The 25,663-nt window shown below is 31.1% G+C and overlaps 1 protein-coding gene across 1 annotated transcript; it reads left to right on the plus strand.

Annotated features, from left to right (window-relative positions):
- Positions 1-733: 733 nt before the first annotated feature.
- On the plus strand, positions 734-25,446 carry LOC113400011 (uncharacterized). The gene is made up of 5 exons (XM_026639359.2): positions 734-1,053; positions 1,679-1,778; positions 1,858-2,927; positions 11,614-11,793; positions 24,773-25,446. Exons 1-5 carry the CDS (start codon positions 915-917, stop codon positions 25,141-25,143), a joined length of 1,860 nt encoding a protein of 619 aa, XP_026495144.1. The 5' UTR covers positions 734-914; the 3' UTR covers positions 25,144-25,446.
- The last annotated feature ends 217 nt before the right edge of the window (positions 25,447-25,663 follow it).

Below are 25,663 nucleotides of genomic sequence, written 5' to 3' on the forward strand. Positions count from 1 at the left end.
ATGTGGACCGGGCCAAGGACGCTCGCTGGCGAAACTTAAGGCACGGTGAAGCTAACTTGCATTTTTATTATGAAATCATAAAATAACGGCTTCCGTGCTGGTAGAACCTTTTACTTTTTGTCAGAATGCGATAAATTCGTTATACGGAATTTTATTTATGCGAATAATATACACTAAATAATTCATTTCGATAAGTAAAATTTTTATTATTTTTATCTAAGTTAAATAAAACGAATCTTTCATATTTCACCAGGTTTTGTAAGTAATATTATAAAAATAAATATAATTATTCATAATACTTATTATCTATATTACCAGATCGTTTTAAATTACCAGGTAGGTATTTGTATTCGATTGTGATTATGTATTCACTTTCGTTGCTTAACTTGAATGTTTCGTACACTCCATCTTTAATGTAGGACATACTTATCTTAACCTAATATATAATACAAACATCCAACAAATTTAACTAACTTAAATGTTAAAATGTACTGAACCCTATATTTTCCATAAGAAAAATAAAAAGATGAAGTACGAACTTAATTGTTCATACTTCAGATAATTCCAAAATGTCTTGCACCGCTCGACATTAACATTTAATATTACTTGCATAATATATTACATAATACTGCAGAGAGAGTGTTCAATCTCAAAGTATACGATTTACTTCCGAATAGGAGCCCTGTCTTGGCGTCCGAGACCGACGCTGTATTAGGTTACAAGTTACAACACGCGGTAAATTGTTTCCATTCTTCCAGTCGCCACTTGATGGTAGACTCGCGTGGCCGTGTATGGCTTCATAAATAAAATCAAAATTAACGTAATAAAAATTGATATTGAAACTAAAATGTCGTAAGTGATGCCTACGTTGTTGGTCTGAGTTATACGTGAAATTTAAAAAAATATATTTAAAAATGGAAGCGAAGAGTGAACTAGATCTCCGTAGTGATGTGATAAAGCCAAATTACATGCTCATGTCCTTGCAGAGGATACTAGTGTTGTCAGTAATAATGGCCAGTGTTGTTGTTGTTGTTTATTTTACACCAATGCCAGGTATGACTACTGTATATTATTAAAACTCGTTTCGACCACATTTTGTATTAATTATTTTTTTTTTTCTATAATTAATCAATCAATATTGCTTAATTATTTTAAATATATTTGAAATTACTGAAAAATAGTATAAGTATTTTTTACTTATAATAAGACATTTTCATAAATATATCATATTTTAATTATGACCATATTAGACGTAGATGCGACACACATTTAGGTATTTAAATACATATATAATAATGATTAATTATTGAATATTACATTTAATTAGTTGAATGTTGATGAGTCAAGTGGGAGAAAAAAGTAACTAGCGCGTGTTTAAAAAAAATTAAGTTTTGTGTCATCTTTTAACAAAAAAATATAGGAGCCGTGATTTGGTTCGTACCGTAAATGGAAAATAATCACGTTAGCGGTTTTTGCTTCGGTTTTTATGCACTTACACTTTCAACAAATTACCTGTTGCTTCGAGTCTGATAAAGTTGTTTCAATTTTAAATAACATACCAGAGATGAGACCGATAAACCAAATAATTATTATACGTTTATAATAATATATAATGTACTCAAGTAAAAGTAACGGTATGTAAAGATAAATAAATTGTAATAATTTATTTTGATTACAGAGGAATACTTCGAAAACTGTGATCGCGAATGCCATGAGCTTGATTGGCCTATGATATGTCGGGTTAAACTCGTCATCGAAGTTTACAAAACTTACAGCAAGTAAGTCGACAAAATCTATAAAAACAATATCCGTTCGATTCCATATTAATAAAAATAGTAATTACCATTTTTCTTCTAGGTCCTGTAACAATTGTGCTGAAGATGGTAGTGATTGCTCAGCAATGTGTATAACAGCGGACGGTCGAGTGCGTGGGGTACTTTCTGCGAACAGAGAATTGCCGGCTCCAGCCTTTCATGTGTGTCAAAATGACATTCTCGTTGTGGATGTAGTTCATCGTGCGCCAGCGCATGCGCTTTCAATACACTGGCGAGGTCAGCCTCAGAAAGAGACACCCTTTATGGATGGAGCGCCAATGTTGACACAATGTCCTCAACCTGCTTACACCACTTTTCAATATAAATTTCGCGCATCAGCTGTGGGTACTCATATGTACCATGCGCATTCAGCTGCTGATGCGGCTGACGGTCTGGCTGGTGCATTTATAGTTCGCCAATCACCTCGCTTAGATCCACTGAAAAGACTGTACGATGTTGATGCTACTCAACATACAATATTTATCGCGGAGTGGGGCCATTCCATGGGTCCGCTTGCTGGGATGTCATCTCAAATTCCCGACGCAGAATCTTTACTTATAAACGGCAAAGGGAATACGCCTGAATCTTTGGACGCTGCACTATCGAAATTTACCGTTGAGTATGGTAAAAGATATAGATTCAGGTTAGCGTATGGTGGCGGTTTTAAGAGTTGTCCTGTGAATTTTTCTATCGACCAACACGCTCTTACATTGATTGCTCTTGACGGACACAGAATACAGACCGAAACGGTCAGTTCAATTAAGCTAGGAAGAGGCGAGCGCGCTGATTTTGTTTTGCATGCGAAAAACCCGGTAGGCGTTTATAAAATAAAAGTTGTTGCTGATAAATCGTGTCAAGATAATTTAGAAGGTGAAGCTAAATTAATTTATACAAGTGATGACAAGACTTTACTTCAAAATGAGGATAGTGATGTACTAGTCAATCGTGAGTTCACAACAGTGGTTAGTGATAACTGTGCCAGTGATAGTGTGTTGTGCTTAGATGAAGTTCACTCCGCGGAAAAACTCCCAGTTGAATTAACAGCAACTACGGATGAAGTTATTTATGTGCCTTTTAATTACTCTACGCGGCAAATAACAGCGAAACGTATCGGTAAGTATACCCATAGAAAATTACTATTGTTTTATGAACAAATAATTTAAAACTTTGATGGTCTCATTAAATACTTTACTAGTCCGGAAACTATTTAAAACAAGACTTATTATGTCTAAAAATATCAAAATCATATGAAGTGACTTAGATAAGAATAATAAAACTCAAATTTGTTCATACAATATGCTAAATTGTATTTAAAAAGAGGTTAGCTATTTTCAAACCAATAGAGGTGAAAATAGTTTAAGTGGATGTTAAGTGTTAAAGTAATAATAAATAGAAAAAAAACCTATTTGATTAAGGTTTTATATTTAATTACTTCCAGATAGGTGAAATTGATTTACGTAATAAATGTATAAGGAGTATGAATTTGCGACGTTAAATGTAATTCTGCGGCTTGTTTCAAAAAGGGCCAATATCAATAACCCGTCCTTTTGGTTATCAGAATAGCAACAATAAATATATATTACGTTGGATGTTTAAATAACATATATGCCTTTTGCGTTAAATAGTTGGTATTAGTAGTTTGTTCTCTTGTGGTCGGAATAGGCTATACGTATTAATGGACCCATGTGTGAAAGAATACTATCCGAACATGCACACAGATTTCTTACGAGATGATTTATGAACAGAATAGTAAGCCTGTGTGTGTGCGTGTATGTGTGTTTGTGTCTGTACGATCTTTCGTGAACGTGTTTAATCCGCTCGCTTATATGTCAATCATCTTTCCAAAGTTCTAAAGTTCCAAAGTCCAAGAAGTATAAACTGTAAAGTTAATTATGTATGACATTACAACTATGGAATTACGTTATTGATTTCATATAACTTGGGGGCAGGGTAGGCGCCACCCACTCCTCATATTATATTCTACCATTATCGTACTTATGTTTGTGTTCCGGTATAAATGGTGAGTGAACCAGTGTAACTACAGGCACAAGGACATAATATCTGAGTTCCCAAGCTCCCCGGCGCACTAGCGATGTTAGGAGTTATGTGTGGTGGTGCGACAAATTACCATCAGGTGGTCCATTTGACGATCCCTCTGCCTTATATATATATAAAACCTTGTTCATTCCTTGGTCGAAATTTAACTATAATAATTTATTATTGTAGAAAATTGGAGGACACATACATATTATATGGATTTGCATGATTCAAACACATTTTTTTCTTTAATTTTTTTTTTTTATTATTAATAACTTTATTAACGCTTGCTATTATTAACTAGCTGACAAACAAAAAATCGGTTAATACGAAGAGGAAGAAATGGTATTGAACTGTTTTATCTGTGCTAATATTATTATGATTAAATATTATTTGAATAACATTACGTTGCGTTTTCTATGAAATCTAAAATTTTTATTCTTAGGTTAGAAATGAACAACCAACCTTACCTTTTTTATTAGAACTGCAAGCGAAGTTATATCTTATATCAAAGAAATTGTTTTTAGACCCATTTATAAAAATAAAAACAGCTTGTATATGCCCCATTGCTGGGCTAAATATTTTTCTTATGAAGGTTTGGAGTTTGTTGCTATAGGTATTTGGATTCCATATCTACATAATATAAATTAAAGTCGCTTTCCGCCGTCTGGACGCTTTGTTCTTTTACACTACGCAACATATTTTAATGTGGTTTTAATCAATAAACAGAGTGATATAATAAATATGTTTATATGTAGTTTACATGTATATTATAGTAGGCATAATAGAGAAAGGCGAGAATATCAACTTTTCCAGCCGGAAAAATCAAAACATTTCCTTTTTATGTTAGTTCTTCAATCTAAAAGTTGTGTATAAGCCCTTATTGTACCTGTGTGAAGGTTAGTACAATATAATTCAATAAACGTAAAACTACGAAGTATATAACCCGTAAATAGTATAAAATCAGGTCTGTTTGTCACTGTCTGTATCTCCGCTTTCGTCTTCTAAATCACTCAACGAATTTTGATATAATTTTAATATATAGGAAGAGCGTTAAACCAGGCACGTTGATCTATTAGTTATACACCGTCATATGCCGTATTTTAACCAAAAAACTAAGTTGCACTTGGCGAAATCGGGTTGGGTCGCTGGTATTATTACAGAAGTACGTGTGCTTGGCATTTGGCTTCAACCGCTTTCAGTTTGCACTATAGGACGTGAGAAGCAAAGAATAATATTTTAAATTCATAAGAACTATGTCATATACTTAAATTTATAAATTTATCTTACTAATAATCATTTAGTCGTGATGGTTACGTACTTGTTATGTAATCTCGACGTTATGATTGTATGAGTGTGTTCGTTTATATGTGTGACTGTTATATGTGTAGGTACGTGTGGGTAATTAATTATAAATAGAAGAATCTTTTAATAAAGTTCGTGTAATGTTATACGTACATAAGAAGCCGAGTTTGTAGTGTTTATTAAAAATAAAAATGAATGAAGTCGAATGAAAACGGTGCTCTATGTTTTTATAAATCTGTGACGATAAAAATATATTAAATAAAAAAAACTTAAAATCTGTGTCTGTTCATGCGGGTAGCTTAAAAAACTTTACAATATATTAAATTAACTTTGCGAACACGAGGTAGTGGCGTATTGATGATATAATATGTACCATGTAATTCATAGATTATATTTTACATTATAAATCCAACATTTTCTTAAAGCTTTGTATATTTGGAATGAGATGGAAATAAAACTTCTATATAAACTAATATCATGGTATATTAAAGCGTGAATAAGGAAAGTGAAGTAATCGGAGTTAAGATAATCACGTCTGCTGTAACCGCAAATAATGATGGCTGATTGCAGCGTGCTGTCTCTGTAATCGTTTTACTCAACCTTCTTGTTTTGAAATACCTATGCTCTTGTAGCGGAATACACTGAGCACCATTATATTGAATAAAATAAATTACCCCAAGCGGTCTTAATGTAAGAGCTGATCTTGAAAAGCATTGAATGAGTTTCGATCTGAAGAAAGTGTTAGTTTGTTCAGTCCATTAGACTTCGTGCAAATCGCAAACAAAAGAACGTTATATTTTATTTCACACCGCGAAACCCGTTTTAAACATTTTTACTGCAATAATATATTAGCATTATTAAATAGTGTTGGGTGTTATGCAAAGCTGAGGTCGAAGTGGTTGTGTGGAAATGTATATATTTTATTTTACTTACACTGTCATAAAACTTAGATGGAAAATTTTGCGTATATGAAAGTGGGTAAAACTATATTAATAACTTAAATAACTTCATGTAGGTCTACGATAGATCCAATCGAAACCTATCCACAATTATAGATCGATAAAAAATATTTTTTTTAAGGCGACAACAAATTTCCGCAAAGTTCGTATGTATTCGTATCGTATAAAATTAAATGTCATAAAGTTCAATGGGCGGCCATGTTTAACGTTTACTGGTGCGTTCAGTAAATGTGTTACAAATAACAATTTCGTACAGGGGTACGGTAAACTCAATGGAAACTTATCCATAAATTATTAAAAAGTGAGAAACCGTAATTGTTTATTATGTTTTACGCGAGCGAATAAGTATTAATAATTACTTTGTATGGAAAGTAAACAAATACAGCAACGCAAGGCAAGAGAACAAGTTTAAAAAAAAATATAGGTGCTGCTCTGACTTTTGGTTAAGCCATAACCACAGATCAGTAAGATTTTTTGTATAATTATTCAAATAAAGAATGTCCGTCATACGAATGAATGTTATACGTCATGCTTGAATCACTGACTTTCACGAAAACGCATTAATAAATTAATGTATGTACATCGTATTAGCAGCCGAGATACATAATCAGATTAGAACAAATCTACCTTTATAAATATAAATGAATGTGGAAACGGGTTTGTCGTTTGCCAGCGTTAAATGTAACAGAAGTAGGTTAAAAATGCAGATGAGCCATTACATGACTTGTAAAATGAAAACACTAAATTAAAAACCTCCTTTATTATTATAATTTAAGTCGATATGTTATATTAAATAAATGACTGTTACTTCTCAAAAAGAAAATAGGCCCAGTTGTACATGGTTACACATGCAATTTAACTGCAGATTTAAGAGTTAAATACAGACAAGAAACTGACAATTTTCATGTGCGGAATGTGTTTTGTGAATTGTAAATCATCTCATGGTAAGCGGAGAAGGAAAATTGTATGTGTCGATCAAAATCCTCATTGGAATGGGTAGGTTAAATTAAAAACATTTCCCTTAAAACGAGAGGAAGCAAATTATAACGATTACGCGTGTTGCTTCTTAGTCAGACTTTCTGAAGAATTGCAAACAGTTGCAAACTCAGGTATTGCAACTATATTATTGGAAATGTACCAATTATTATAAAGTTTCAGTGCTTCGGTTCTTTAAATCTCAAACTATCGATAATAATTGTAATATTGATAATTGTAATATTGTGAACGACATTGATAAATAAGGAACTAAAAGATATTCATATCATTTACATTCAATACAAGGAAGACTGCAAAATATATTTTTATTATTTGTAATAATTAAAAAGATTTTTTACGGATAGATTTTACCAATAAATAAAAGTCAGAGTACGTGCGTTATTTAACATTTCGACGCGTTTCCTCTTTTCATCTCCATAAAAGGCAGTTGGGCCATTGTTTCCTGTATAACGAATAATATTAGTATAACGAAGTAAATAATAGTACATAAATATCGACCTTTTGAGAAAATATTTATTCAATTAAATTTTTAAGGTTATTCGAAACATACAAATTTTTTCAAATGCTAAATATCATTTTTTTAATTAAAAACTTTTTGTTTAAAATAATTTTGTATATACGATTTCGGCTCTCATTATAATGGAAATTCTAATTGATGTATGTTGCTTTTGAAATAAAGTTATGCTGAATATAAAGAAATTTTATAAAGAAGACCCGTTTTTATATTAAACTGGTTTTATATTAAGACTTGTTCTTTGTAACCTTTCACTCGCCTCGTATCGATTGATGATTTATATAGACCGTATATATTTTGTTCTTTGTGAACAATGGAATTGTTGAAGATTGCTTAAGTGTCGTAAGTTAATGAACATTCCAATAACGAGGACTATATATGAGGTATACTTATTTGAACTCTTATTTTAAATTATACGACAATTCTTAAAATTGTAGGTAGAGACCGTGTCACGGGAAGTTTTGATATTCTTCAGGAAATAATTTTATTAAATAAAAGAAAAGTATCCTATATAATTACGCAGTCAATCGGCAAGGCGGGACTTAACATATTCGTTAAATTATACTATTAAATGAACAGTAGTTTATCATAATATTATTATTACGTGACGTAATGTGATTTCGACGTGTTCGCTACACGGTATGAACAATGCTGTTTCCGAAATAATAATGTCAAGCAATCCTCGATATATATCATAAGTGAAGCGAAACTGTTATTAATAACAATTAATAAATAGATCTACTTGGTGATAAGGCTTTGTGTAGGCTTTGTGTTTGTGCCCGTACGCTCGTCCGCCAACAAATTCATAAAAAAAAATTTTGCATCATCATTAGCATTCTTAATTGTTATAGTCAATGTGACATATCATTTTCTGACATTTCATGGTAGTTTTATGAGTTTCTTTTATTTTGTTTTTACAGAGTAGCTTTATTCATCAAAAATTTGGCGAAATAGTTACATATGTAAAGTAAAATTTATATTCTACAATTGATTTTTGATTGGTTATAGAAGATATAAAAGAAATGCTTAAAGTAAAAATAAATAAAGATATATCACAAAACAAATGAGACTATAGATAAAATAAAATATGGACTCAATTGATTTGATTATGGAAATATAGCGATAGTTTTGTTTACGTAACGCTATTTTTTAAATTTAAATTTACAACTACCACGGGCTCACAGTTGCCCGTGCCTTTTTTTACATTTTACTTTAATACATTTTAATACGCAGTGGTTTTTTCTTTTTTGTTTGATCACAACTGAATACCTTTACCAGTAAGCTAAGCGATTTATCTGGCATAGGATTAGACATAAACCCTCATGAATATTTTATTTAGTTGTTAGTAGAGTAAGAGCGAACAGGAAAGAAATTACAGAGGAGTTGTATCGACCGGTGTTACGTAGCGATGCCATTAAATTCACAATTTCGTGAATGGCAAATGAAAGTCGGCAAGTAGAATTTATGACTTATTCTTCATATATAAAATTTCATTTTTAACATGGGTGTGTTTGAGACTAAAGTGCTAATACGTCACCTACTCAAAGTGATTCATTTTGACACTTGATACTGTTATATAAAGCAGGCAAGCTTTTTTTGGATGTATCCGATATGAGCACGAACTAATGAAGTTAGAGGTTTTTTAAAAGGCAACAATAATACTGTTTGTCCTTTTACATTAACAGCTCGTGATACCTAATGCCAGGTTTATCGAATTTAAGATGGAGATCAATTTATTAAAGCTATACTTAATATAGTTCTGTAAAATGACGATTCAAAAGTGCTTGTGTAGCCAACTCAAATAAAGATATAGGAATAGATAAGGAATAAAAATAAAATTTATTTCGATATCGATTTTGGATTTAAATTAATAAAAAATGTGGTGTATTGTACAAAACGTATGCCGTGAAAACAATTATTTTTTTACGGGCTTTTGTGAAAAATTATGTATATTATTTATTAAAAGCTAGGTACTCGTTCATGCTTCACACGGATACAATAACCGTATATATACACGTGGTTTATAGAATGAAGGACATATCTGAAAAGAAAAATACTTGTCTGGCTAGGCAAGATGAAATTCTCATTGTATTGTACATATAAACCTTTCACTTGAATCACTCTATTTATTGAAGGGAACCACATTAAAATAAATAATTAAAATAAAAATCTCAGCGTAAAGACGGAAGTGACTTTGGTTTATGCTATATAGATTGTAGAGATTGTACATTCGTTACTGTCAGTCTGTTTAGGAAATGTGTATAACACCCGTAATTAAGACATTACTTGTAATTTATGATTTTTTTGTAAAAGTATTTTTTTTCTTGTATATGTTAGTGTGTGTTAGTTTCAATATTTAATAAATAAAAAGAAGGTCACATGTAAAATTAAAATAAACCTGTTTTTTCCGTGTGATTAGTTTTTATTTATTTATTTATTTATTTATTTATTTATTTAGTTATTTCTGTTCTAACTAATAAATTTTATGGCATTAAATTGGTTTGTTTATTTTTTATTAAAATAATGCTGCAACAAGAATATTAGGATTTTTAAAATGCAATTTAATTTTTACGCGTTACTTATACAGTATTGTTTTGTTAAAATTATTACAGAGTGCAAAATTTTCAGGTAAACATTGCAATTTTAATTTGTGATGATAACGTGACCTTATTGCTAAACAATAGATTTGTCGAAAAGGTTCCTTTTAACAGTTGAACGGGGATGATGATATCCTTAAAATTCTCTAACGATTTAGTTACTTTTTTATTACATTTTCATTACTATTTGTATGTAAAAAAAGCTATTAATAGTGTTACTTAGATTTATGTCTTGTCATTCATACACTACCTACAGTTAAGACTGATTTACTGAGTATGTAAGTGCTCGTAAATACTAAATAGTTATTTTCTGCATGTTTATTACGTACTGTGAGATGTTTTAATAGCACAATGAAATATCAACAATATTTGAATATGCTATTAACAACATAGGGAAACAATATAACTAAATGTCTTATATTTAAATAAATGTCTTATACTTAAATGTACTAGCTAATTCATGCATCGGAGACAATGCCTCGTTAGGTATATTTTTTGTATATACATAAAAAATGACTTAAAAATGAATGACAAATCGAAAAAAATCCCGCTGAGTGTCTTTCGTCGGTTATTTCTCAGGTTCGAGGTATTAATTTTCGAACCGGTGGTACGTTTTAGACTACCAATAAGAAATTGTAACTACAACTATATTGAATAAAGATTTTGGACTTTGACTTTAAAAGTGTGTATGTACTTTTACTTAGTTGAAATACCGGACGCTCATTGGTCGCATATGACGTCATTATCTGCCATCGACCAATGACCATTCAGATTAAGCTTAAACGAACTCATTTGAGTTTGACCAGTGAAAAAAACTCATTTTTTTTACAAGTAGGTACCTACGTCAGACATAATATTATAAAACGTAACTATATAGTAGGTTTTACCTTTGTCTGTATTATACAGATCAATAAATGTATACTTTAGACTAATCAAGTGTACCAATTATGGCGTCATTTAATATGTATAAATATAATATAAGTGTCAAAGGCTATATGATATCAGTAGAGTTGATATTTACATAATATTACAAAAATGAACTACACATACACAAGAAAATTGAGAAGTAAAAAAAGCAACGTTCTCTCAGTAAAAAACTATTGAGTTGTATTTTTCAAGGAGGGTAGTTTAAATGTTATTTTATAGGTTAACTCTGAATTACGATGTGTTACTAAAACTAACAATACAAATACTACCCAACCAATCCAGTTAAAATTTTACACACACATTTTATAGACTGACATTCATTTATATTTTTTTATAAAATATACTAGACAAAGGTTTATTTTGTAAATTAATTAAATATTGTACAAACTTGCTGTATGTATCCATTTTCAATTAAAATACAAAGATTTGAATAAAGTGTAACAATATACATTGTATCTATACAGAGAGCTGGGGACAGACTGATGGCCATCGATTTACATACCCTGCGTCACCACTACTGACCCAGGGAGCTGATGTAGCTAGCGAAGCCATATGCCCTAACCAAGTTGGGCAAGGAGAAGAATGCGTCCACGTGAAACACGTACCAATCCACTCCACTGTCGAGCTCATCATGTTTGACCAAGGTAAATATAAAAGTTAAATTAACTATTTCTAGTTAATAATGTAAATTCAAAATGTTCAGGTAAATATTGCAATTCTATAGTGGCTTTATTTGTTAGTGTTTTTTGTACGTTTATGTAAATCAAATTTTAACATATTCACATAGACGTATATTTTTATTTTTAATTATTTATTATATTTAACCGGTTATAGTAGTGTGGGTACTGACTACGATATAAGTTTTTACCGCCAAATAGTAATACTTTGTATTGCTGTATTCCGGTTTGATAGACAGACTTTAATAACACTGGCTGTAGTGCACAATCAGCAAAACACAGAGCACAATCATTATTGACAGCGCATTGACGATTAATAAGTGACGTATTTCTTGTAATATGTATATCTGAGCGTGTTGCCTTCCTAAATAACCAGTTAATGTGCCACTGCTCGACTTAGGCTTCCTTTCATTTTGAGGAGAAGTTTTGTAGCTTATTCTACAACGTTGCTCTATAGCCGATGGATACATATGTGACAAAATTTCACCTGACGCGTTTAGGCTTCCTCACGACTTTTTTCTTCATCGCCGAGCTTGAAATGATTTATAAACACAAATAAAGCACGTGAAAATGTAATATTAGAATATATATTTACCATACAAATGCGAATATTCGAGCGAATTATGGCGAAATTGGTTATGTAAAGTTACAATTTCTTTTAACCGACAGGTTTTTTTTTGTCTAGACTGAACGATTATTCAAATTAAATACTGGTATAATAAATTCACAATAAATATTAATATTTTGCATAAATTTTTCACCCAAATTAGTAATATATATCAGTTTATTAAAATATTAGATATATGATGTTAATCATATCAATATGACTTTTTATGCGGAGATAACTTATCTTAATTGAAAATAGAAAGCGGGTTAATGTATCTAACATTTAAAAATCGTTTAACTATCGCACTTTTGTCCTCAAACGTACAATTAAAACACATAATAGTTATAAGTAATTACCAAAGCTGTATGAAGACGCTTAGTGGGTTAAAATCAATTTACTTTGAAGGTGCGAAATTTAGAATCTGCGTAACTAATAAAATTGCGTTTTCGCTAAATGTTTACCATAGTTGTTCCTTTGCGAATTAAGCTTAAGAGGTTTGGACTTTCGTTGTTGGAAAGCTAGACACGACAAATGTTTCCAATACTTAAGCTGTCGGAAGGCGCCTTGTGTCAATATTCACACACTTTACACAATGACAAGACGTGTTGAGAAATTTGTAGGAAACGACGTCCATTAGTTATATATTCTGATATATCCGCTATATTTTAGACAAAACTGTTCTTTAAATGGGCGCCAACGCTAATATTTATTTTCGTTTAAACGAACGACTCACGCTTTTAGTTTTTAAATAAAACACCCTAACCATATGTTTTCATTATATGTCATCATATTTCTATTGTTATATTACCTATTTTTTTTTAAATAACGGCATATATTATATTATTAACAGTTAATAAATTTAATTTAAAAAAAACACGGCGTACAAATGCTAATAGTTTTTCGCGGAATAGCAACTTAATTAATAAGTAATCGGCTGTCGGTTGTCTATTTATCTTTAAGCAGTAAAATATTAGTTTCTCGCATCTGTTTTTCTAGCCTCTTCTATTATATAATATATTTTATGTCACAGTAATCTTTTCTAATTTTAATAAATGACCAGAGGTGACTTATTGAAATAAATAATTACTTTTGTTAATTTTAAGCGTTATACATTAACAAAAATTGCTATTCATATCTCGGACCACTATTTTGAGATATTTTACGAGATATTTATTTAAATGCATGAAAAAAGGACGTGTGATTTTAACGCACGTAAAGTAGATTACGTTAAAGCGTTAAAGCGCTTGGTGCGTTATTGATTTCATCATATTTATATCCTATATCCCTAATTTATTTTCTATATATATTGTATTTTATTATATTCTTAGTAATAAACTTAATGTTCTACAAAATATACGGTTTTAGAAAAGGTTTTGATATCCAATCTCTGCAAAGCCATAAAAGAGAACCAAAGGCTATTGAGGTAGAAAATTTATTATTTGCAAAACCATATAAATATTTATTTTACTATGGAGATGATAAAAAAATATATATCTTGTAGAATGTGTAGGAGAAATCGATCGAGCAAAACGAATGTTAGTGATGTTTATTATAAATGTTGATTCAATTTGAAGAGCTCTCGACACCAAAAAGCTCTTCTAAAAGATTTTTAAGCCTATCTTGCTAGTTGATTTTCGATTGACGTTTGAGAGACGGTAATGGAATTTATTGAAAAATTATTCGATTACCAGATACAATACTGTTCAAATTTGATTTTCCGATTTATTGATAATATTCACTTGCTTTTTTCTGTACCTTTTGATAAGTTATCTCGGTCAATCGTGTGTTATTTTGTTACTTTCTTTAGACATGATTGCTTAATACGGCTATCGAGATGGCCCAATGGTAAGAGCACTTGAATCTTAACCGTTGATTGCTGGTTCAATCCCGGGTAAGCACAATTGAATTTTCGTGTGCTCATTCTAGTCTTTATTCATCTCGTGTTTGGCGTTTCGAAGGGAAACATAGCAAAGAAAACATACATTTTTCAAAACGAGTTTCTGCAACGTCAATGTTAATCAAATGTCATCGGAGATGTGTGGCAGAATAAGCATCAAATTTGCTTACGATATCAGAAAGACATTGAATTTTACAGCCTCTTTCGTTTCATCGCTAGTTTTAAATGCGTGGCACATTGCCGGACCTAACGTCGTGCTAATAAAATCTATTTGTGTTTTCTGTCAAAAATTTCTCAATCAAGCCGGATTTTGGTATTCGACAGTATTCCAGTACCTCGGGAATGTACTACCACTACCTAATTGTAAAGCCGTCCTATACTTAAACTCTCCGGTCCTGACGAATTACCACCTCAAGGAGCATGGTAGCAAGCGAATAGATAATCTCTCATGTACACTATAACCTCTATTTGACTATTTTCTAATCATCCCAATTCGACATGGAGTTGTGACGTTGTTTTCAAAAGTTAATATCATAAGCGGGATATCGGCATCCCTTTCGAGTGACGCGTATTTTTGTGAAAGTCATATACGATCTTTCTTTTCGGTATAATGTCTACTGTTGTATAATTATCTGGAAGAAAAAATAGTAAATACAGGTTATTATGGTGTGCAATTAACTTTTCAAGCCAACTCACTCGTATATGTACGTATCGGTAGATGTATGTCGAGCATAACGAGATTGTAGGCAATAGATTTGAAGAGGTTTTATGATTTCACCAATAATATTTACTATGCTGCCTTGATTCGTTTGTTATTATGTAACTTGTTTTGAAGTTGTTTATGATTTACTAACTAAAGCCGACGTCGTTTTGTCTGTTGTTTATCGAATGTCAGCTATCGGTTAAACGGCATAGAAGTGCTGTAGCGCCATCTAGTGTCGAGTTACTACAAAGTGGATACTATAAAAAAGATCTCCATAAAAAAACTTCAACGTATTTGTCATTTTTTACGGTTCTAACCTTGTCGGAGTCTCTTAATCTCGAATATATATATATACCTTATATGGATTGAAAGTTGTACGTAATACGTGCATTTTAGATAAATATTGAGAATGAAGCGGATACATTTATACATATAGCTAAAAATACATTAAATTTACTTGGTAGTAGGGCTTCGTGCAAGCCCGTCTGGGTAGGTAACACTCGATCATCATATGTTCTACCGTCAAACAGCAGTACTCAGTATTGTTGTGTTTCGGTTTAAAGGGTGAGTGAGTCAGTGTAACTACAGGCACAAGGGACATAACATCTTATTTCCCAAGGTTGGTGGCGCATTAACGATGTAATCGTAAGGAATCATTACATCGTGTCTTTCTTACAGCGCCATTGTCTATCTCGCTTCATTGTGTATCTGTCACGGTGGTGACCGCTTACCATCAGATGCCCATATGCGTCCGCCTACCTACACATATAATATTAAAAAAAACCATCGTACATTTTTAATATAACACGTTAGAATTCCTGCGTCACAAATAAACACCAATTTAAAACTTGTTTTTTCTATGTGTTACGTGGATGTATTTTTTGTCTTTTGTCAAATCGAGCATAGGTTTGAACACATTTAAAGCATATTTTTCATGTTCGTATAACAAACATCCTGCCAATTTTGAATATTAATTTTTTGCGTCAACATTTTTGCAAATTTTTAGTAGGTCAGCTAATTTAAGCGGATTTGGTTAGCTCCAAAATGTATTTAATAATATATGTAATCTATTTTGTAAGAAAACAAAGTATATGGAGCTGTTTCTAGTAAGCGGCAAATATTCGCGGCATTCGATCAGCAAGTAATGTTATATTGGGGAGCCGTCAAATTGATTTCATCGAAAATGAAATTTTAGTAAGCAATCAGAGTGTATGATTGAATTAATATTTAAATTTGTACGTGGAATAAAAATTTAGAGATGATCTCTAATAATATTGTAATTGCAAAAGTTACTCTGTCTCTTACTTTTTCATGGCTAAACCCCTAAATTTGATGAAATTTGGTAAAAAGCAAGCTTGATCCCAGAGGAAGGCTATCCCTAACTCCTGATAACCAACTCCTAAATTTTGAGCGGAGCCGCAGTCAACATCTAGTATCTTATAAATATTGTCGTCATATTTAATATGTTCTAAATTAATGATTATCACGTAAGGAATATTTATTTTGCAAACGTATACGAGATCAAATATCTACTTATCTTCTAATATTCTTTGATTTTATTTCTGACCAGGAATTACTGGTAGATTTTTTATACGGCCAACAAAAGCATATAACGCTTGTCAAAATAACTTTTGAACTGATTTTTATTGCTGATCGAATATTAAAAAAAATAACCAATTAATTATTTGCCTTAGATAAAGACATACAAAATCCGCATTAGATAAATGATGAATCGAAAAGACGGTAGTGAATTGATAAAATATCTTTTAAGAAACTACTTTAAGTTTTAATAATAGGTTTATTTTAATCAGCAGACAACATGAAAGTCAGCCAGTTTTTAACGTTACATAATCTTTTTAGAAGTGAGTTCGCAACATAATTCATAACATCTATTAAATAAACAAAACGGAAAAAGATTTTAGATTAATAAATCATAAGTAATAAAAATGACAGAATCAATAAAATAGGTACCGATCATTATGATAAATTCAGAGCCCAAGTTTCAAAATCAAACATATTTCTATGAAGTGATGGTTACCTCTACCTCAGCCGGTAGCTGTAACAATGTTGATTTTAAGTTACGTATTTTCAAACAAAATAAAGCGGAGGTTATGTAACCGTGAAACTATTTAACCGTTAAACATTTTATGATAATAGTGAAACCGTAAAACTATTTTCAGAACAATACTAAATCCGTACCTACTGTTTGCTACACATTAAGTGCTCTCGGCTCTATTCTTGTTTGTTTCTTTAAAACTGTTATTGTACTTCGTAAAGGTTTTCACCTCGATGTGGTAATTCCTTTATTTTTTATATTATAATGCTTGTTGGCCATTGGTAGTTTACCGAAAAGGCTTACTATATGTGCTACGTAGAATTGGATTTTGTATGAGAGGAACACAAGTAAATATTTTACTCACTGTCTCAAACTTTTATTTATTTATTTCTATTTGTAAATAATACCATAGGGTACTTGTATGACTGAGTTTCAAATGCACCATTTTATTATCAAAACAAGAACAAACAACGAATGAAAAATCTCATCAAAACCGGTCGTTATTTGTTTTCCTAGTTCACTGGAACAGTTTCCTAGGGAAACTGGATTAACGAAGAGAAATATTGTTTGTATATAAATTATAGTGAATTCATACGAAAGATACGAATTATAAACTAAATAAAATATATTAAGGAAATTCAAATTAGCTCAGATAATGATTAAAAAAGATTTGTGTATAATTTGGTATCGATGACATTTGTAAATACAATGAACAAATACATCTGCACCAATAGTTGTTTAATTGTTTTGTTAAAAATGTTTTTTTTTTTTATTTGGTTCTTATTTATGCCGGGATTATTGACATGTGCACAGATTATTTCGCCAATGTCACGTGCGAGTTAATAATGTTTAGGCGTGTTTTAAATTATTCATTGGTGGAGCTTTAAATATGACAAGTGTAGATATTTTTACGTGAAATTAGTATATAAAAATACAGTTCTTTAATTTATTTATTTAACAATACAATAAAGCGATACAATAAATTGCAGCATTATAGAAACCACGAATGTTTCCTATATTTTGTTATTAATAATATAATATGTTGTTGTGTAGATATATTATGGTATTAAATGTTATAAATGTATTTATTAAATATGTTATATCAAGGAATAGACGTATATGTTCGTGTATGGCAACCTTTCACTAACCGTCACAATTTCTGTCGACATGCAGTATGTTATTGCAGTGTAATTACAAGCGCGAGAGAATTAACAATTTGAGGCCAACTGTTGGCGGAGCATTGATAAATAATTTATATTCTCGTAAAACACGTTTCGTGTGTTTAATTGGAGTCATAGTAATTTCACTCTTAATAACAACCGATTCATACACTTGTTGAAATTTGCGTGAAGTTTTACGCGGTATAATCAACGTGTACGTTGATGTTAATGGTGATGATGTCTTCCCGACCGGTTTCGGCCACCGTCGCTAATCTTAAGAGATACTAGTCCACTAAGCAGGTTATATATCCTTCAATCCTCAACGTCATAGCCGACAGGGTGAATTTGTTTTGTTGCAGTGAGTGAGCTCACAGAGATAGCCATCTTGACTATATCCTATAAAAAGTAGTAACTTATTTGAAATATTGTTATTAAACGTGTTGTATTATCAAAATAAAGACAACATTGTCCTGTAGTGATATGTGTACAGTTTTGATAAATAAATAAATAATATATTGTGCAGAAGTGCGTGCGCAATCTCTTTACAATTCTATGTTACGAATAATCCGATACCACCGGAAAAAGTTCAGTCTCAGACTAAAGGATTTACGTAGTTTCGCAACACACTTCCAACTTTAAGACTTTGTGCTGGTACTCAGTAGGAATTTTACGACAGAAAATCCCAATAACATTTTAGTAATGGTGCAGGTCCGTTGGTGACAGACGGTGTATCAGATGCGCGTTTCATATCGAATATATTAATACCGTATATGATTGAGTTATATCTAAATACAAAATTATATTAATATATTGGTATGAAATATTCCAGACAAACATCACAGATATAACTAATGTATATTTTTAATCGATTTGTTTTTTTTAATAACAGTTTTTATACAGCAATTCTGATGGTCATTATTTATTTAGTAACAAGTAATTTAATTGGTATAAAATGTGTATGTACTCGTATTTATTAAAAAAATGAATAAACATGAGACGAAAACTACATTTGAAATTAAAATTAGTCAGCAACGGTTTCATAATCTACAACCTGTATTATGTATCCCAGAAATCACCTGTAAATTTATATATATATGTATATTTATATATGAAAATTTATACTTATTAATAAGTCATTAATATATTACTTTTATTCAAGACAAGTGTTACAAATCCGTGTACATAATTATAATTAGTAAAGCTATATAACATTTTATAAATTAAAAAAATCGCTTATGTAGTTTTTGAATTAGTCAAAATGGAATATAAATCGGTTTCGATTGAAGCTTCTGCAATGACGAGCAATATTTTATTAATTATATATTATATACTAAGAAATATTCGTGTCCATTTGTCTTAACTATGTATTTTATTACATAGTCACACTATTGTTTTGGATGAGCCAGTGTTATTCCACAAACAATAAACACAAGACCTGAGATTTCACGGTTGACAGGGTATTCACAGAAGACGCTTGCCGTGAGCATTTGGCATTATAATGTTCATAGGCTTGGGTGACCATAACGGCTATACATTTAGAATTCAAGTTGTTTAATTAATTATATCCATTGAAATATAAAATTGATAATTCGAAAATAAATTAAAGTTATTAATGTAGTGAATGATAATATTTTTTTGTATTTTATTAAGGTGGATAGACTGGCGAATGGGCTTCATGATAATATGTCGATAAGTGGTAAAAATACTAACCACTCAAAAATGCGCCACCAAATTCGCGAACTAGGAAGTTATATTCCTTGTGTCTAACTTTAACCTAAGTCCTCTTCTTATTGGAACACCAATACTATTGCTGTTTACCAGTAGAATACATGGTGAGTGAGCGATACCTACCTTGGAGGATTTGCACGAAGCCCTACCAAGTGAACATATATATTCTATTTGAATTTAATAAAATTACTATCGCTAGAAATGATAACATAATTAACTAAATTAATACAGTGCGTCTCAAAATAAAATTCAAAAAGATGAGAAACGATAAAACGAACGATTAAAAATGCAATATTTAAACTGAAACAATAGAAATTATATAATTACCGTGAATTAATTACTTGTGAGTTACCGTTCCGGCCACCTTCTAATAAACTGTTTTGCTTTCTTAATGAAGAAAGTGAATTCCCCAAATTGCACCGAATGCGGTGTAATCGAAGATATTTACCATATTCTATTGGAATGCGGCCGGAGCGAGTCCCTAAGACGGGATATTAATGTTGATTTGGGCATTACTTTGACTATTGCGCACTGTATAAGCTTTTTAGCATTTCCTACATCATATGAAGCAAAAAAAAAATTTAAATTAGTTATTAATATTCTAAAATTAAGGAAATAAATTAATGTAAACTGCTTACAGTACAGACCGATATAGTCAAATTGATGACTAAGCACTATAAAAAAAAAAAAAAAAACTTGTGAGTTAAATGCGAATATACTTAAAGTATCATATTACATATCTAGTTAATAACTCAAATGCATGTAAAAACTATAATCAGTATACCTAAGGTCAAAATACATTTAATCTAATCTTGAGTTGGATAATGAAATCTTATTTGCTTTGTAAAATATCCAGCCGAAATCTTTAAGGTAAAAAGCCAAGCGAAAACGCGTTAATATTATATTAAGTGTAATTAATAAATGTAAATATAATATTAATGAAAACAAACAACTTTCCGTTCCCCCGATCTCATAATCCGATAGGACGGCATCTCCGTTACGACTGGGAAGAGTTCAGTAATAGTTTGTTTAATTAGAAAAAGTATTGTATTATGTAATGGTTACATACATACATTTATACTGATAATCTAACTTAATGTAAAATGTTCTACTGCTGGGCAACGACCTCCTTTCTTGAGGAGATTTAGAGGCTATTCTACCACGATGCCCCGATGCAGGTAGATACAGGTGATAGAATTTCCACCAGAGACGAGATCAATTACAAACACAAAGTAAACACATCAAAATTCAGTGCTTGCCCGGGTTTGAACCAATAATTTTCTGTAATTAAGATAATTAATAATCTGTTCAGATAATTAATAATGAAATCATCTTATAAGTATCCATTATCGTATTACAGATGTATTTTATGTATTCTATTCGAGTTTCATCCGCTATAATAGGTACCTTTGACATTTTGCTCGACGTTTTGACAGAGTTGCACCCGTCGTAGTCACGATCTCTGCACTCAGACGTCAAATGCACGAGTTTTCTTCGTCTACCTTCGTTACGATATATAATTATTATGCTGCAAATACACAAAATGACCCTAATACCGTGCGGAAGTTATTAGTCACTTAAATATTATGAAAATTGGGTAAAACTGGGTTCGAGGAAAATAAAAAGAAAAGGATAATTAACTCAAACTCAAATTTATATAAAACTAATTGAAGCCCACGCTTTACTCGCATTTTAGGGACTGGTCGTCAGGTGTTATGCCTTTGAGTTTAAGCTTGCTTCATAAGAAATTTCATCAAATTCGGTTCAGTCAATCGGCCGTGAGAGAGCAACAGACAGACAGACAGAAGAACTTTCTCATTTATGATATTAGTATAGATTGCGTTGAGACTTCTTAATTGCAGAATATCGAAGGCAAGGAAGAAAACATTTTATAGGAAAGTATCTCGGCTGTTTGTTGTCTCTTTATGTTGAAAACAAACTTCCGGAATTTAGAGAACGCAGATGTTATTAACGTACTTTGTTACTTTGACAAAAGTTTGAATATCACCGTTCTATATTCGGAAATATATTTTTTGATAAAACAAAATTTACTTTTATTACTATGTAGTAATAACCAGATGTTTGTTGTTCCAAGGATTGTTTTTCGTTTTATTTTCGCTCCAAAATTAATCTAAATCCAAAATCAATCATCTGTTATTTTATTTCATAATATCTCTTCTTCTTCATAAATTTATATACACAGATATATAATCTTTGAAATAGCTTAGCTGGAACATCAAATAATCGGTCTTTGGCGTGTGTGCGTTCTCACTAGCTAAATTGATCTCGTGACGTCACACAATCGTGACACAATCTGAGAATCTATATCACAGCTATATAATTTGTAAAGATTATACGTTATCTAGCGGTTACTCGTCTGATACTTATAAAACGCCTTTAGACATTCCTAGACGCAATATGATTTCTCATATATTTACTTCAAGGTCCCGACGTCGCACGGGTAACGAATATTATAATACGAGTATTATCAAGCCAGGCAACTATTTTCTTTTCCATTTGCACGTCCTAAAACTATAAATTTTTATCAACATACGAAAGCTCCATACAAACCGGATTAGACGATTTGCATCAATCCGTTAAAACAAACGAACAAAATTTACCACTTCATTAGGTAGTTTTTAAACATTCTTTATCTAAACATTTTCAGTTATTTAGTTAGTTTAGCGATGGTTTGCTAAAATCGTACATTAGTTAAGTGGGTAAATTGCTTCAAAGTACATACCACATGAGGTTTAATTATGTAATTGAGTCTCCGTACACGATAAGTGTGTGAATAAATCATGTACGAACAAGGTATCTTACTTTGATTTATTTACAGAATGTACGGAGATACTTATCACTGGCGAATATTGTCGTTTGTCGTAAAAGGTATAAGGGAGCTTTGATGTTCAGATAGCTTTACGTTTGTTGTATTGTGGTTAACGTATTATTCTTTAACTTGTATGCGAATGAAGGGAATATTTTATATTATTCGCTAAAGTATTCATTACAAAGATTCTCGGTGCTGGCTTCATAAGGACTTTTCAGTAGTAACCCGAAGTCTACATTCGCGTGTCCCCCTCACACGGGGAAAAACGCGTCCGAAAAATAATAGATTATATTTTAATTATACCATGTAAATTACATGAAATAATAATTTAAAAAAAAATGGTTGATAAATTAGCCTGCATGCTTTTTTTTGTTTAACTGTGCTTGCATGTTTAAGGCAAATTTAAGAAGTATTTTTTTGTCTTACGATTTAATTTTGTTAATTAATCAGTGAGTGAGCTACGCCTTGATGAATAAAAAACGGTTATGCAAATTAATTAAGCGAAATTATGTTTTAATACGATTTAACAAAGTACTACAATTGCTCGTTTACCGTTTGTATGAAACTATATGTATACTAAAAAATTAGAAAGCGGGATATTTATTTAATAAATATTGGAAAACAGTCGTATATGTGGCTCGCATAATGATACGTGTTAACCTTTGCCTCTAGCACTGGCATTGTAAAAAATACAAAACACGAACCGTCAATGCGCCGCGAACCATGTAATCTACGATGTTACATTATCTGTGTCTGTAATTATACGCTGGTTCACTAAACTTTCAAATAGGAAAACAAAACGCCTACATTGTGCCTTCAGGCAGGTAAAAATATGAGTCAGCAGGCTAAATGTATAATATATTATATATGTCTCAGGTGTTAGTATAGGCTATAAATGTGATTAATTAATATTTATGTCTCACATAATAAAACCCTGAAAGAGTTTAAATAAAAAAATGGTTTAATTTCTAAACCCGCTATGGAATCACGTTTTGAAAAGAACGAAATAATAATATCCTACAGTGTATTGTTAACTGAGCACCCTTATTAAAATTTGGCATGTGATCATCCTGTAAACATAAACATATTATGTTGTACAGTATTGCCACTATTTATAAAATGATATTTATTTATAGTAACACGCACATATTCCCATAACATCCGATTATGACGTATTATTGTGTTTCAAGAAAGTAGGCTCTTAGTGACAAGACATTAAGTTTCTCTTGTTAATATTAAAAAGTATGATATGCAAGTTTTACGAAATATAATTGTCATTTTCGTCACTAATTGTTTTGAAAATATTAATTGGCAAATAAAAAATTACTACAAATTTTAATTGAATTTATTTTAAACTATTTGTCACCTGTGCCTTTGGTCGTGTTTTAGGGGTTTATCGAATTAGCTTATGTACTTCCTTGGAGTTCAAGATTCTTTTATATTATTTAATTTCATCAAATTTGGTTCAGTGGTTTACCATGAAAGAACAACAGACAGACAGATATAGGCAGACAGACTACTACTACTTTCGTATTTATAACATTATATAACATCCAATATTAGTATCAAACTATTCAACGTTTACTACAACTAAAATAATATGTTAATTTTTTATTTGTAAATATTAAATAAAATATATCTAATTTTTTTTAAGTACTTCATAAATAAGTTTCCCTTGTTTAATATAGGATTGTATCTGCGTTTTTATAAGAAATTACTCGTTGTTTTCTTAAGCATTTATAGGAATGATAGGAATTAGTAGGATTGATTTTGGTACATAGACTAGTTAATTAGCATAGTATGTATTAATGGCATACTATTTAAATGGCGTAGCGCGTGGCGTAGCGTCCTTTATTAAATACAAATTTGTAACAATTATTATAAAAACCGAATTGCAATAAAGGACAGCTTAAAATTAATATCATGGAATGTAATTTAAATGTAATGTCTGCTTTTTTATTACAGGCGGTGAATCAGACCACATCTTCCATCTCCATGGATACAGTTTCTACGTTACTGGTATCCGGATATTCAACACCGGCTTGGACAAAGATGCGGTAATCCAGATGAACAATGATGGAGTCCTTTTCCCTTCCAAAAACTTAGACGATCCAGTTATGAAAGACACCATCGTAATTCCAAAATTTGGTGTCGTTGCTCTGCGTTTTAAGGCCGATAACCCCGGTTATTGGATGATGAGAGACGAAAGGTCAGCTCATTGGACGAGGGGATTGGATTTCGTTTTAAAAGTCGGCGAGAGTAGAGACTTCGTACAGGCGCCTTCAGATTTTCCCAAGTGCGGTTCTTACGTCGGGCCAGAATATTTTCTTATCTAAGTTAAGAGACTGATACTATGTTACCACTATTTTTAAGTTGCTCAAATATTTATTACTTTGTGATATTATTATTGTGATTTCGGCCAACTTTAATTTGTTGAGACATAAATTCGTACTTCTTTGTGTAAAATTGTTATTAATTTTAAATGTATTTTTTTTATATACAAAATGTGTTTAAATTAGTCGTGGGAATGAAAATATATTATTGTCTTATTTCAAAGTAGTCGATATAATCACATTGAAAATTTAATACCTTTTTATTATTCGAATTACCATAGATACAATTAAAATTTTATAAAATAATTTTCATGGAGTTTTTTTTAACACGTTACTTTTTAAAAGATCGATTTGGCGATAAACGAGTTACACACCAAGGACGTGCGTTCCGTTGAAACTAAATATAATAAGTAAAAAATATACTAAAAGACGCTTAGTTACAGGTATATTTTAATTTCAATAAAACACTCCGAATGCGACTTATAAAAATTGATTGTAAATAGGTTTAAAGGTAGAAGAGTAT

Source organism: Vanessa tameamea, chromosome 8 (assembly GCF_037043105.1).
Source record: "Vanessa tameamea isolate UH-Manoa-2023 chromosome 8, ilVanTame1 primary haplotype, whole genome shotgun sequence".
Lineage (NCBI taxonomy): Eukaryota > Metazoa > Arthropoda > Insecta > Lepidoptera > Nymphalidae > Vanessa > Vanessa tameamea.

Coding starts and splice junctions, on each gene's coding strand:
- LOC113400011 (XM_026639359.2), top strand. CDS start 915: ATGGAAGCGAAGAGTGAACTAGATCTCCGTAGTGATGTGATAAAGCCA. Junction 1,054..1,678: donor TTATTTTACACCAATGCCAG/GTATGACTACTG, acceptor TTTTGATTACAG/AGGAATACTTCGAAAACTGT. Junction 2,928..11,613: donor AATAACAGCGAAACGTATCG/GTAAGTATACCC, acceptor GTATCTATACAG/AGAGCTGGGGACAGACTGAT.